The sequence below is a fragment of the Eubalaena glacialis genome, chromosome 12 (assembly GCF_028564815.1).
Source record: "Eubalaena glacialis isolate mEubGla1 chromosome 12, mEubGla1.1.hap2.+ XY, whole genome shotgun sequence".
NCBI lineage: Eukaryota > Metazoa > Chordata > Mammalia > Artiodactyla > Balaenidae > Eubalaena > Eubalaena glacialis.
Window position 1 is genome coordinate 59783578 of NC_083727.1, and position 16246 is coordinate 59799823.

The 16246-nt window shown below is 41.2% G+C and overlaps 1 protein-coding gene across 5 annotated transcripts in view; it reads left to right on the forward strand.

Annotated features, from left to right (window-relative positions):
• FAXC (failed axon connections homolog, metaxin like GST domain containing) overlaps positions 1-15913 on the forward strand; it is an 85142-nt gene extending 69229 nt beyond the window's left edge. For all 5 annotated transcript variants that reach the window (XM_061207324.1, XM_061207325.1, XM_061207323.1 and 2 more), the window contains one exon: positions 9338-15913. In XM_061207324.1, the coding sequence (XP_061063307.1) occupies positions 9338-9627 (290 nt within the window). In that variant the 3' untranslated portion in view covers positions 9628-15913. The remainder of the gene's footprint in view (positions 1-9337) is intronic.
• Positions 15914-16246: the final 333 nt, after the last annotated feature.

A 16246-nucleotide genomic window follows, 5' to 3' on the forward strand; every position in this document is an offset into this window, starting at 1 on the left:
ACATGCTCCTTTTGAGTCTGAACTGGTCTCAGATATTTCACACGAGCGTATAGGTACATATGATTCTGCGTCATTTGAGTTCAAAGCACTCCCTTCTCCTATTCCAGTGGGGTGTCTGTAGATCATACGCTGAGAGTAGTAGAGCTGGAAAGTTCAAGATAGTGGGAAAATGGGAAAAGTGTCAACAAATGCTTTGTAAGTCTAGTACTATGTGAGGTGTTATTATTGATATTATTGTACATGCATTTTGGCCAAAGAAATGGTATCTTTGTTGTGTGATCTTGATGTAAGGCCCATGAGAATTACAGTTCTAAACTGGAGGGGTCGAAGTGGGATGAGTGGGACCGGAGCTAGAGGATGCACATATGTGTGGGGTAGGGATGGGGGTGGTTGCCAGGAGTAAAATTGGCAGTGGGGCAGGGAAAGTCAGCTCAACCTGGATTGATGTCAAGGGACCAGATCTTCATGTGTGTATGTGTGTGTGTGTGTGTGTGCATGCGTGTGCGTTGGAGTGGGGTGGTGGGATATACATGGCAGCTGGGGCCTCTGGGAGAGGCTTCCTCTGTCTTGATGAATGGGAACCATTTTGAGTCGTCTCTGGTTTTAAACAGTACCTAAGCAAGTGCCCGGGGCCTGGGAATGTGGGCATCAAGGTTCCATATTTCGATTTGGGGAAGGGGATTGACAAGAGTTAATCAGGATTTTTATACCCCAGCTGAGAGACTGGAGGTGTACATGAGATCACCAGTGAATAACATATAGAGTACTCTTAATTAATGTTGGATGGATGGATGGATGGATGGATGGATGGATGGATGGATGGATGGAACCAAGCAAGGCAGAATCATACAAGAAACTGAGGCAGGTGAGCAGTCATGTGTGGTAGTCGTGGGTGGGTAGGTGGGGAGGTTGGTGAAGGCTGTAGCTGTGTGTGTGTGTGTGTGTGTGTGTGTGTGCGTGTGTACTCATGTGTATGCCCAGAGATTCAGACCAGGCTAAAGGCAGCAGGAGTAACTCTCCAGATTGGTGGGGATGGGGCTCTAGATACATTACCAGACTTGGTTGGAATGGATCAGGCATTGACTGAAGGTCTTTTAGAACGATAACTAGGCGGGGATAGGGATAGTATGGACTTATGTTTAATTTCCTAAATGATCAGCATGGAGGTGTTCCTTGTCTTGTGATGTGCTGGAAGTTATCTAAATTGAATATGTTATCATATTGGTGATGTTTGTAGCACTTAAAGTAGTTTCCCTTTATTTTAATCAGATTTTCCATGGTGGTCTAAAAGATAGTGATTCCTTTTCGTTCATCTAGGGGTGTGTTTTGTATTTACTCTTGCTTCCTGTTTCTTCGTACTCCCTCCTTCCCTACCACACCACCTTTACACACCTATGCGTACACACACACTCACATCTACTCATATGCTTCTATACCCACATGCCCTGTACACAGTCACTTGTACACATACATTTACACGTCTACCCAAGCACATACACACACCCTATGCATACACACTCACACACACACCCTATGTGCACACACACACACACACTGCAGTTGACACTCAAACAACACAGGTTTGAACTGCATGGGTCACTTATACGTGGTTATTTTTCAGTAGTAATGACTACAGTATCACACAGTCCATGTCGGTTGAATCCACGAATGCGTAGGAACCTTGGATACAGGGGACAGACTATAAGTTCTATGCGAATTAACCCCCATGTTGTTCAAGGGTCAAATGTATTGAGGTCATCTGTTATTTAGTCAGAAAGATTTAGGTATCCAGTATCAGTAGAAATCTCAGATTGTACAGAATCCCTTCTCGAAGAAATGAAGCATCTTTTGTGAATTTATTTATGACTTGGCCCTTTCCTCTATTACTTCCTGGAGGGACTTGAGGCATTTAGTGTTCTTTTTAAAGAAATGATCAGTGTTTTTGGAAAATTGATTTTGAGTCCCATGTGGATACGCACACATTTGGGGGAATCTGATGCTGTCACCTGCAGGGCACTTTGGCACGTAGATGCAGATTCTTAAAATAAGCCGGTAGCTTCCAGCTCTCCATGGGGGCTGGAGGAGCACAAATCATTCAAGTCCACAGCAAGCCTCTAAAGCTCATTTCAGTCATTATTCTATGCCCCTTTCTAACCTTCTGATCGGAGCTGCTAATGCAGGCAGACTACTAATTTGATCTCAACTTCTTTCTCTGCCTTTGCTCTTTTTGTGGTGGAGACCTTCAAAGGAGAAGTAGAAACAAACAACCAAGAGTCTGGATAATTTAGAACTGGCTCACATCCAGGAGTGGAAGTGGGTTGGATCTGGCAGTTTTCTGCCTTAGCTTTGGAACAGCCAAGCCAGTATTGTCCTTGCCATCTGTGTGAGTGTGTGTGTATCAATATTAGCTTTTTGGTCCTAGATATTATTTAAAATAATCTAGCCACACAGGCTACTCCGGGAAACATCCAGAATCGTGAGAACTTTTCCTTAATTTAGGTGAGTAGGAGGACAGACTTTGAATATTCAGCAATTCTTAAAATATACATAATATGTTTGTGTATGATATGAAATGTCATTTCCTTACTAGAGAAAATTTAGAAAAGATAGAAAAGTTAAAAAAAAATAAAATTAACTTGTGACCCCATCACCCGCAGAGAATTTCTGTTAATATTGTGGTATGTTTCCTTATCTTTTATCAAATACATGTATATATTTATGTTTAAAAATTGGGATCATTATGTTGATATAGCTATAACCTGCACTTTTTAAAAAAAAATTAATTTATTTATATTTGGCTGCGTTGGGTCTTCATTGCTGCGCGCGGGCTTTCTCTAGTTGCGGTGAGCAGGGGCTGCTCTTCGTTGCGGTGCGTGGGCTTCTCACTGCGGAGGCTTGTCTTGTTGTGGAGTACGGGCTCTAGGTGTGCGGGCTTCAGTAGTTGTGGCACGCAGGCTCAGTAGTTGTGGCTCACGGGCTCTAGAGCACAGGCTCAGTAGTTGTGGTGCACAGCCTTAGTTGTTTAGCAGCAGGTGGGATCCTCCCAGACCAGGGCTCGAACCTGTGTCCCCTGCATTGGCAGGCGGATTCTTACCACTGTGCCACCAGCGAAGTCCGTAACCTGCAGTTTTTAATTAACTATGTATTATGGCCATTTCCCTTGTCATTAAATATTCTTCAAAACAGTGTATTTAGTAGTTGCATAATATCCTATCCCATGGCTACATTGTAATTTATGTGATTAATCTTTTTCTGGACTTGTGGGTTGTTTCAAATAATTTTTACTAACATTCTATATTAACCACTGTGCCACCAGGGAAGTCCCGAATCTCAGTTTTATTATCAGCAAGTTTTTTTTATTAACGTATAATTGACATACAGTATTATATTAATTTCAGGTGTACCACATTCAATGTCTATGTCCATTTTGAAATGATCACCACAATAAGTCTAGTTACTGTCATCATACAATGTTAATACAATATTACTGACTATATTTCCCCATGGTGTACATTATATCCCCATGACCTATTCTCTTTATAACTGCAAGTTTGTACCTTTCAACCTCCCCCATTCATGTCCCCACCCCCCGACCTCCCCTCTCCTCTGGCAACCACCAGTCTGTTCTCTGTATCTGTGAGTCTGGTTTTGTTTTGCTTTTTTTGTTTGTTTTTAATTAAAAATTTTCTTTTTAGTAGCAAGGATACTTTATTTTTTTAATTAATTTTTTTTATTGGAGTATAGTTGATTTACAATGCTGTGTTAGTTTCTGCTGTACAGCAAAGTGAGTCAGTTATACATACACTGCTTGTTTGTTTTTTAGATTCCACATATAAGTGAAATCTTATATTTGTCTTTCTCTGACTTATTTCACCTAGCATAATACCCTCAAGTTACATCCATGTTGTCACAAATGGCAAGATTTCATTTTTTATGGCTGCATAATATTCCATACCATGTATGTATATGTGTGTGTGTGTGTGTGTGTGTATCTTCTTTATCCATTCATCTATCAATGGACACTTTGGTTGCTTCCATATCCTGGCTATTATGCTGCAGTGAACATAGGGATGCATGTATCTTTTTGAATTAGTGTTATTGTCTTCTTTAGTAAATACTCAGGGGTGGAATTGCTGGACCATATGGTAATTTTATTTTTAGTTTTTTGAGTAACCTCCATACTGTTTTCCATAGTGGCTGCACCAATTTACAGTCCCACCAGCAGTGCACGAGGGTTCCCTTTTCTCCACATCCTCACCAACACTTGTTATTTCTTGTCTTTTTTAGCAACCCTCTTAATGTGGAGTCACATTTGATATTTTGATCAGAGTATCCTTATTAGAGAATTGCATGTGGATTTGGCAGTCTTTAAAATAGACATGGAGAGTTGGAGAGCCTAGAAAAGTGAAAGTAAAGCACAAAAGGGAACGGGTTCTGTCGCACAGCTGCTTGCCCTGGAGAGCCGTACCAAACCCAGAGAACCTAACACTGCTTTTCTGAATTTGTAAGGAACACAACCTTCTGTGTTTTAAGAAAAACAAACACTGTTCAGCAACTCTTTTACCATCAGTTATTTATTGTACGTGGATTATTTTTTTTTTGGCTTATTATTTGATAGATTAAAAGGTGGAAAAAATGCTGGATATCTTTGAAAAACATACACGTATATGCCCACCCCATACTCTTACTGTTCTCCATTCAAAGTGTTTAGGAAGAGGTTGTGGGGGAATTTGGGTCTCAGGGAAGGGCTGGCTCAAATGATCTTTGCTGGTCTTTGTATCCTGAGATCTGTGAATTAGCTTCAGTGAGACTGGGGAAGGGGGGGGGGTGTCCTCATTACCGCATTCAAGTTTGCTAAGAACTTTTTTTTTAAATATTTTTTAAAAATTTTATTTACTTATTTATTTTTGGCTGCGTTGGGTCTTCATTGCTGCGCGCGGGCTTTCTCTAGTTGTGGCGAGCGGGGGCTAGCTACTCTTCGTTGTGGAGCACGGGCGCTAGGTTGGTGGGCTTCAGTAGTTGTGGCACGCGGGCTCAGTAGCTGTGGCTCGCAGGCTGTAGAACGCAGGCTCAGTAGTTGTGGCGCACGGGCTTAGTTGCTCCACAGCATGTGGGATCTTCCCGGACCAGGGCTCAAACCTGCATCCTCTGAATTGGCAGGCGGATTCTTAACCACTGTGCCACCAGGGAAGCCCTGCTAAGAACTTTTCTGAAGAGGAAATGTTCAGCGCCCTTGCTGTCTGTGTGACACAGCGTTATAGGGAGCAACCAAGGACACAGCCAGCACCTACCACAGGCGTGGAGCCAGGAGGTGCCGAGTAAATACCTGGAAACCAAAAGAGTGTGTGTGAGCGCCAGCCCTAGGTTTTCCGGATATCGGCTGGTTAAGAACCCGGGGCTGGCAGTGGTGCTGGGAGGAATTGGAGAAATATAGGAAAATAAAAGGAGTCACTTTTTTCAAAGAGCCGTGGGGAATATTTCCATTTGAGAAACTCGAAGAGAAAAGCTCTTTATTCTGTCTGGGAGTGTCCTTGGGGTAGAGGGCCATTTGGCTTTCTGATAAATATCCTCTCAAGTTGTCTGAGAATATCAGTAATCACTCATTAGTCATTTTACTAATTTATTTTATTGGATTTTTAAATTAAAAAGGTAATACATGTTGTCACAATAAGTTGAATTAAACAGGTGTATTTTAAAAGATTTATTACCTTCCCCTCACCCATGTCCAGTGTCACTCCCATAGAAAACTAATATTAAGGATTTGGAGTGAACCCTTCTGTGCCTTTTTTTTTTTCATATACAAATTTACATACATTGTATATAGCTGTTTTGGTTTGTTTTTATTGTTTTAAAACTAAACAGTGGAATTGCATTATACACATTACTTTATAACTTGTTTTTTTCACTTAATAGAATATTATGTCTTTTTAACAGTTGCCCAATATTCTATAGAATTGATACACCAGAATTTATTCAATCAGTCCCTACTGATGGACATTCAGGTGTTTCCATCTTTCTTTTCTTTCTCTTTTTTTTTATTGACATAATACTGCATTCGACATCCATGTTCATCTATCTTTACATATTGATTATTTTATTTTAGTAGAATAGAGTACTAAAAGTGGAGTCCTGAGCCAACAGATAACTGAATTTAAAATTTCAATAGATAACATCAGATTACTTTCCTAAAAAGCTTATAGCAATTTATACTTCCACTAGCCATGTAGTATAATGCCTGACCCTCCACACTGGATGGTATTAGACTTTTTTACCAGTCTGATAGGTGACATTATCTGATTGTTGAGTACACTTTGAAAAAAACCCTGCAGTTTAAAAAAAATTATTTCACAAAGTTTACATCTTCAGTATAGGCATTTATGTTAACATGGGCATCTCTCTCTCTCTCTCTCTCTCTCTCACACACACACACACACACACACACACACATATTACACACAGCCTGTTTCTACTGCCGACTTTTTTCATTCTTTTTGGCTGGTAGCACATTGAGTGGGTCAGCTGGTGGAGAATCTAGGAACAAGCAAGGATTGGCAAAACCAGATAAACGGAGAACTCAACTGTAAATTTTCACTCTTTGTTTCACTCTTTTTATCAGGGGCAGGATATGAGGACGGGCATGTGAGCTCGCAGCCCTTGCTTATCAAAAAGCACACCCTTTCTTCACTGTGTGATAAAGAGATCTCTTCTTCATGACAACCCATTATCTTTGAGTGACAACACCTGTCTCCTCAAAATTCTTGAGACTCCAGAAAGAATAACAGAAAAATATTCTGTAACAGGTAGTGGGAAGCTATTAATTCGCAGGCCAGGCTGTCAGCTCATCAGGAGAGAGGCAGAGTCCAGTCATGGTGAAGGGAATGGAGTCTGGAGACTGCTTGTGTCTGAATCCTGGCTCAGCCACTATATAGCTACGTGACCTTAGGCAAGTTAATTAACCTCTCTGTTGCTTCAGTTTTCCTATTACAGATGGAGATATTAATAGTTCCTGCCTCATAGGATTGTTGCCAGGACTAGGGATGGGAGTTAATATAATTCAACAATAAATAAAGCACTTCAAGTAGTGCCTGGTACACAGTAAGGCCTATATACATGTGTGCTATTATTAATTTTTATTATTGCAGACTGAAGGGGTTCTAATGTCACACAGTCATGAAGGGGGCAGCTCTCCTGGAAGAAAGGTAAAGAAACAGGCTGTAGAGAGAATGGCTACAAAAGAAGTAGAGACAGTCATATATTGTGTAGATCCCATGGACACTGTGACTAGATTCTTACTTTCTGGGAATGGACTTGATTGAAGCAAACAGGGTTGTCCCCAGGGCCTGCTGTGAAGTGACCACAATTCATCTTTGATATTCCCTGCCCCCAATGGCCCCTTGCTGCTGCTTCTGCGTCTTTATCTAATTCTTGGTTACCAGCAATACCTGGTGAGGCGTTTCGTAACTGCTTCCCCGAGGGAGAAAATAAGGGAAAATTTTGCGTGCATCTGCCCAGAAAGGAGCAATGATGTTGGCTTCTTAGCTTCCGAGCGTGTACAGAAAGTCTTCGAGTTGGGGACAATCAGAATGGACTCATATAAGTGTGAGTTGAACTATTTTGATCTGAGAAGACTGAAAATGGTGATCTGGAACCAATACAAATCCACTGGTTTACAGGATCCATGAAGCAGGGGGATTTGCCTTATTATGTTTTGTAGCGGATGTATTTAAGCAGAACAGCAATCAAGTTTTGAAAAATTTTAGTGGGAAAATGCTTATAATGTTACAGGAAGTGACAGGTAATGATAATAATGACAATAAATAAATAGAAAAAAATACTGAAAGAAATCACACCAAAATGTTAATTGTGATTACCTTGGATTGGTGAGATTATAGGTGCTTTTGTTTTCTTCTTTATGTATATATATATATATATATATATATATATGTATTATGTATATTTATACCATTTCTATATACAGACTTCTAATTTTCCAAAATGAGCATATATTATTTTCTCTGATAGAAAATAAAATAGAGTAGTTACAGGCTATAACCACTAGAGCTGTTAATATAGAAACAGCCTAAATGGCTATAATAGGGGATTGGAAAAAACAAAATGAAACTATGGTACATCTGTATAATGAAGTACTATGCAATTATCAAGGTGGTCATGGAGTGAAATTAAAAGGTTTACATTATATGTTGCTAAGTGAAGAAAGTAGCATAGGAAACAATATATAGTAAATGCTATATAGCAAATGTAAATATATGTAAATGTATATATAAATATGTAAATTTCAGGAAGAGTTTAAATGAGAATGTTATTATGGCAAATGGGATTATTGGTAATTCTTTTATTTTTTGCTTATCTGTATTTTCTAATTTCCTGCAATAAAACATGGATTACCTACACAATAAGTGAATGTTTATGTAACTTTGAAAAAATAAACATCCAAAGAATATTCTTAGGGCAATAAAGTCCTATAAGAGACAATGACAAATTATATACTTATGAGGAGTGTTGCCATCTGGTGGATCAAAAGCAAAAACTCACCCTCTTTCTACATTTTTCATTTGGAATTAGGAAATGAAAGCCATATACCGTGCCATATTTCAGATGAATGCCTGGACAATTTTAGCAACTTAACAAAAATGTTCCTTTGATTCACAGGAAAAAGAAGTAGACTCACGACCAAGCCCAACGAACCCAATCGTGGGTGCAGTGTTGAATTTTATTTAAAAAATAAAAAAATCTCTGTTTTACTAAATGTGTTTGCAGGCATGCTCATCCATAAAGACAATTCTGAGTTACCTATTTTATGGATGATTCAGGGCAAAATTTCCATCCTAACCTAATTTTTTTCAACTAGTTGGCATACTGACCAGCCGGTAATGACACTGCAAATATATGTGGAATGAAGGATCACTTCTGGCTGACTTAATCCAACTAACAGTTGGTGTGTTTTCATGGACTATAAATTAATTTAGATATGAACCAGTCGAAGCACTAGTTCTCTTGATATGCAAACATAGAATAATAAAATACTTCACAAAGCCAAATGATGGTAGTTTAGCTGCCATTTTGGATAAGCTACCCCCTCACTTCTCACCACCATCGGACTCACTCCGAAATTTCATGCAGCCCATTCACTGAATTTAACTTTTCCCACTCACCTTTCTCCTTCTGTGTATGAAAATCTAAACATTTTGACAGTGCCTCTGTGGAAAAACACGGTTAATGCCTACTCTACCCCATCCTTCTAGTTTCCCAGAAAGCCAAGCGGCTGGTAGATTGTTGCCTTTGAGAACTAACCCTCGCTTTCCTCACCACCCTGCAGGTGAGCTGATCAATCTTGCCATGTATTGTGAGAGGATAAGGAGGAAATTCTGGCCTGAGTGGCACCATGATGATGACAACACCGTCTATGAGTCCGAGGAGAGCTGTGAAGACAGCAAAACGCATACGCCCCTGCTGGATTTCAGCTCTTACTCAAGGACAGAGACCTTTGAAGATGAGGGAGCAGAGAACAGTTTTTCCAGAACCCCAGACACGGATTTCACTGGACACTCGCTCTTTGATTCTGATGTGGACTTGGATGACTACACAGACCATGAACAGTGCAAGTGACATTCAGCCCTGCTGACCCTCCTCTGTTGGAGCTGCCATTCCCTGGGGTCAGTCCAGTTTCCCGGGTAGAAATCCATCCGAGCCGGGAGGAGATCTTCGTGCTTGACACAGTTCTCACAAGCTAACTGGACTAGAGCAGCCTTATTTCTTTTTTGTACAAACAAGACACAGAACCATTCCGATGGCTCCATTTAAAACAAACAGGCAAAAAAGAAAGTCAGCATGGTTCCTGAAATCCACTTTTGTTTTCATTAGAAAACTAAGATTGTGTGGTAGAGCAGGTGCAAGAGCAGGTTGTCCACAGATGGTGTGTACATCGATCCCCTGCAACCCGAGGGCTTAGGTGCAAGATGGATTCTTGAACATCCTTCATCCAGCAGGGTTCAAAGTCAAGAGAGATGTCATCAGAAGGAATGTAGGAGATAAATGTTCTATGGTGGCTGCTTGTATTTCCTGTGTGTATATTGTATGTTGAGATATAAGTCAAATAAAATCCATAGATATTCAGTGAACACCTACTATGTGCAAAGCACTGTGCTAGGTGCTAGCCAGTATGAGTTTTATCCTAAGCCCTGCCAGTGGCTAGCTGTGTGATTCTGGGCAAGTCCCTTAATTCTTGTGTGCCTCATTTCCCTCACCTGTAAAGTGGGGGTAACAATAGTCCCCGCCTACCTACCTCACAGGGGTGTTGTGAGGATTCATGTGGTAACATACAGCGCTTTAAACCTCTCGGAAGAGGTGTGACATAAACACATTTTATTCTTTAATGTGCTTCGTGTGTGTGGAGATTGGAGGGCAAAGGAATTCCACATCCAGGCAACAGCGGCCACAGTCACTCGCCCAAGCGGAGCCAATGGAACACACACCAAGGCACAGTTAAGACTCTGTCATCATCCTCTTTGTGATCTTGCTTGAATCGAAATCTTTTGTTCAGAGAACCTTGGAAATGTTTCTACAGATCATCAACAGCTACAAACAGTCTTCAATTCTACTGTACATTTGCAGAGAAGGCTTTCTTTCGTTGCCTGAACGCACACTGGAACGTTGTCCTTTGTTGATTCTGGAGTGTTAAGTTGCCTACGTTTGGTTTACTTGGGGGGAATAAAGCTCAGGAATAGGATGGATTTAATAGTGGTGAAGGGGAAAGGATTTGATTGATTTTTGTAAGCAGAAGCTCGCCAACTTGTAATGTCTTTTTTGAAAACAAACCTTGCAAGATGTATTGGAAAGATGAAGTAGGAAGAGGATCGTTGTAACTGGTAGCAGAGCACTTTGTGCAGTGTAGACCCTATGCAGTTTTATCAGCGCAACTTTTCTGGTGTTCTCAGCCATTGTCCGGTGAGGGGAAGGCAACGCTGAGGAAATCTTAATGTTTCTTAAGGACTTTTCCTCCCCTCCCCGTCCTCTCTCTCCCTCCCCATAGAGCCCCTGAACTCTTGGGGTTACTGTGTTGACTGAGGCACTCCATCTCTGAAGACATAGTTTAGGTTGACTTAGAACATTTTCTAGTGAAATATAGGTTGAAGATCCTAGGGTGATGGCTGTGGATTTGGGCTTCTGACCACAACTGACTGGGGAAGGGTTATTCCTTATGGGGTTAAAGAGGAACTTCTTAAAAGACAGCGTCTTCTGGTAAGTTCACGTACTTTATTTGAAAAAGACTCTCTTTGAATATGGTTTTGACAAAATAGTCCTAAAATGCTGTGGATTCACAAAGAAGTAAAGGGGGAGAGTTTTTGAGGCTATTTACCATTTAAGCAACAGGGTAGGGCATATGTAACTGGGAAGAAATGCTGAAATACCCTAAGCTAGACATTTTTATTCCACAGAAAACTCAGTTGTTAATATCTTATTAAAGCCCTTCATCTTTTGAGAGGACTATTCGATGACTAATAAGAATGTGTTGGAGGATGTATGAATGGATAAGCCTGTTTTGTTTCCAGCATCATTTGGACTGTTCGCCTCTCCTCTCTCTAGCTTACTGTGTTCCAAGGCCAGCTGGTGGTAGTTCTGTGTGACAGGGAAACTCCTGGCCTGAAAATGTGAATGTAGTGAACAGGTAAACTGTGGACCAATCTCCACAAGGACTGAGTTCACCTTTCCCCACCCTCAGCTGGAAAGAGTTGTGTTTGAAATTTTGTCTACAGTTTATTCTTCCTGTATAGCACCAAGTGTGCTGTATCTTCAAGCCAAGAATGATTAAGTTATGAGTATGTAGAAGTGACAGATATTTTTTATTGTGTGTTACTTGGAGGGCAAGTCCATGGAGAGCCAACATTCAAAGTGAAGTTGTAAGACCTTCATTGATTCTCTTCAGGAGCCTCCCGCAGGGGCTTGAATGGACATTGCTGGAGTCCTGGGTACTCCCTCACAGCTCATGACTGGGTATTCAGCATTTTGTACGGGTAACTTGATTAGGAACCCTAGAGTAAACCCAGGTTTTACTTTCCCAAAGTTGGTTATGGAAACAAAATGACCAAGACAAAACCCACTGTGGAGTGGGTGACTGATGCACTCTTGATTGGGAAGGCTTTAATTTTATGTGCTTCATTCTAAAGCTATCCAGGTTTGAAGTGTTCTCCAAGTTGAAGAACAGGTGCTACTTATAAGAAAAATAAGAAATTAGGGGATATTTTGGTCATCTGGCTTACTTGTTCAAGTTCTGTATTTCTTTTTTACTGGAAGGTAACTTAAGGAAATGTGATCTTTAATGGTAGTAGATGCTTTTGGATGGACAGAAGACCCATGGGCTACCTGTTCTTTTTTTTTTACCTCTCACTGTAAAATTAAATTCTGCCCTTCTCTCCACTTCCCTTTGCCTCACCCCACCCCTGTCTCCACTCATCAGGATGAAGGAACAGCAGCATCACGCTTTGCCCTGCATATGCCAAAGTAGATACAAGGATGATTTAAATTTACGCAGAAGTAAACTATGTTGTCAGAGGTTCCCATTTCTTGTTGTAACATCATGACTTGTGAATAGTGACACTACCAAGGCCACATGCTACCCAGCTGACTGATCACAGACTTAGAGCAACTGGACTTGAATCAAAACTGCAGTCTGGTCCTCACGTGAGCCCTGCCTGTGTGCACTGAGGTATGAGGATATGTGTTTGTGGAACAGCTAGGGTTCAAGGAAAGGAAGCGTTAAGGATTATAGCCGTGGGGGTCTTACCCAGGTTATTTGAGAGAAAGTATAGACTCATAGAAATGGATAGCTGGGCCGTGGATTCGCTCTAGAAAGCCATATTTATTTGGAGGACAGGCCCGGAACGGAGGTCTTTCACCTTGCCTTTTACAGGTTTCTTCCCATTACATCAGCTTGACTTGGATTCTTTTTAAAACCCACCCCCCCAAGAGGTCACTCCATGTTCATAGAACCAGCACGTCCCTAGTCTCTCTCTGACAGTGCTTGGAATTCTCCACTCTTGTCCCCTGTATCTCTTCAGCCTGGTCTAGGCCAATTCAAAGGATCTTTCTTCGGTATCTACTCTGTGCAAGGCGCTGCTGGGCTCAGTGAATGATACCAAGAGGATATCCAAGTCACCAAGACTCTTCATTCTCGGATTATATCTTTTAAGGAATCCATGCCCATATGCTCTCTCACTGGATATTTACTCACTGGTGAGTTGATAGCCACCTACCCTGTGCCTGGCCCTGGGATCCACACTGGATATAGAGTGGTGAACAGAACAGACATGGCACCCTGGTTTTAGGGTATTCTCTTTTACCTAAGCTTCTGTGTTAACCTCTTTTACGTGCTTAGCCACGTCCCTGATCCATTCCACTCATCACCACTAGATTAATATTTCTAAAAAGCTCTAATAGGGCACTGTATTGCTCCAGGCTGAGGTATTCCTTAGCGCCTGGTGTTCTCACCTCTTCACCTTGTTTCCTGGGGCTCCTCCACATGGTCTGTCCAGTGCATCCACGCTGGTCCATTTGCCATTGCCTAGACATGCCTCACGTGCCTGCGCTGTGCCTGTGCTCATGCCAGCCCTCTCCTGAAATGCCTGCCCTTCCTTTCCACTGGCGCAAGTCGTATGCACCTCGCGAGGCCCAACTTCGTCAGTTCTGCAGGAAGAGGTCTCAGCTCATTATAATCTCCCCTTCCTCTAGAAACACAGCTCCCATCATTTCCTTCCCTGAAGGCTGCATGGGAAAGGTATGCCCAGAAAGTGGGCCATACACTAGAAAGTAATGGTTTTTAAGTTTTTTGTCTCCATTGATAATCTAATTCAAGTCCTATGCTCTAGTCCAAGAAAAATACGTATATGCAGATATATGAAATTTTACATGTAAGTTCAGGAGATTTTGAGACATCTTGACATTATCCTTGGATTCCTTAGGGGGTTCATGGACTGCAGGTGAAGAAGCCTTCTTCTAAAGAGTCTTTAAAAGTCACTGTTGTTAGTGTTTGTTCTTGCTTGCTTTTATCACAGCCAGACAGGAGACAAATTGGAATGGGATGTGCAAGCAAAAGTGGTCTCCGTCATTATCCCCGCGGAGAGTGTGCTGAGTGACAGGGGAGGAGGGTAAGGCCTCTCACATTAGTTGAGAAAATATCTTTGTTTTGACAAGTGTGGCATTTTGAAAGTGACAGGGTTTCGTTGTCATCGTCATTGTCATCTCCCTTCTGACCACCCCAAAAGTTGATTTCGCAAAATCAGTTCAGGGCCAGGGGAGCTTCCCTTCAGCCCTGAAACCCACCACTTCTGCATGGGTAGGCTGGCCGACCTGGGCTTAAGGTGGGAGAGAAGACGCTGGATTTTCCTTACAGGAAAAAGTTCTACACAATCAGGTTTTTCTGCATTAATTAAGCAATTAATTAATTCATAGAACAGTTGAGTGTATTTTCAATAAAAGGATGGTGCCTTTTGTTGATAGGGAACAACTCAGGTTCTTCCTCTTCTTCTTTTCCTTCCTCTTCTCCTTTCTCCTCCCCCTCGCCCCCCCTTCTTCCTTTTTGTTTTCAGGGCGAAGCTCCTTTCGTGTGACCCAGGATCCTTTGTTCTCCTTTATATGTAGTGCTGTTTAAGATGAACACAGACTGATGAAAGTACATTCAATGACAAATATTTCTTGAGTCTAAATGCTGAACTCTGGCAACCCATTTCTAACAGGTCCGGGGTCGATGGCTTGACCTTCCTTCACTTGCTTCTGGTGGTCTGGATGCAACCTGCAAAGCTCAAAAGGACCCCTTGGTGGGTGGGACCCCTCATCTGGCCTGCAGAACCCTTGCTAGTGCCAGGAATAAATGCAAATGGATGTGAGGCTTTCCTCATTTAAATTTCTTACCAGAAATTTAGGTTTTTATTCCCTGACTTTAAAGAATATCTTAAAGATATTTAAGATTCTTTAGTCTTTAAGATAACTGGAACCAGCAACAAACACATTGGCCTTGCGCCTTTGAGAAGGTTACAGAGAATATGAAAAATAGCGTAAAAGGAAGCTACTCACTGTTTTGGGGCTAACAGTGTGACCGTCTCAACCATTCTGGCTCTTGCCAAAGCAGGGAACTTGCCCCCAGACCAAAGCTTCTCTGAAGCTTCTCCTGCTGGCTAGACCAGTAAGATGGTCTCAGTGTTCAAGAGGATTATTGCCCCTAATTGTCAAATTTGTAGACAGTAAAGGGGACCATTGCAATAATAAGACAACTTATGAATGTGGTCCAGCCAGCACCAACACTCTTGAGTATTTCCGTGTGGAAACAAGTTATCTAGAGCAAAAGATTGGTACAGTACTTTTGGTGTTCCGTACACAAATAATTTCAGCAATTAACTTGATGGCCTTCTTGAATATTTTTCAATTGCTGTTATCCCTAATTACAGCTTTAAATATTTTGAAACAATTCACTATAGAGCAATATATATTTATGATGATATTTCATTTTATGAAAAGTAGTATTACTAAATGTGACCAATTCACCTCCTTCCCCCCACCCATTGGCAAGCATCCCCCCCCACCCCCCCGCTTTTTTTTCTGTTTTACTTTTAGCTCTAGAATAGAGTAACTTTTATTTATCAGTAAAATTTAAACCTTCTTTAGCATTAAAAAAAAAAAGTTACCCCATGGCTTTAAAAACAATAGGATTTAGCTCCTGAATTGTCAGGTTAATCAGCAGTGGCTAAACAGATAGCAGAGGGAATGTGATATAATTGGAGGCTAGAAAAGAGTAATGCTTTGGGTATTTACTATCTCCCTCCCTTAAAAAAATACAGCAATCTATGGACTTTTCTCTTTAATAGTTGTTCAGAATTGGAAGTGTTCCCTCATATTTGCTTCTAGCCCCCAACAAGAGATCACATTCGGCTTATTAAAACATCAACGATGTCCAAATGATTGTATTTTTACCTTTAACAAATTATATCTGAAATTTTTTGCAGCAATAAGACTAAAGATAATGCTCAACTTTCGGAGGGATCTCTGCTTCAGTAGGGGCAACATGTTTGTGTTACTTCTGTCAAAATGATTTTACCTCAAGTGATCAGTCTCACAGGATCATGCTTATTGTAAACATGTTTTTTTCCCGGCGATCTGTCTCCTGCTGAGTGTCTGACAACTCCACTGTTGATGAGGGTGACGGTTCCTCGATGGTGGTGATTGAAAAGATGAGGGT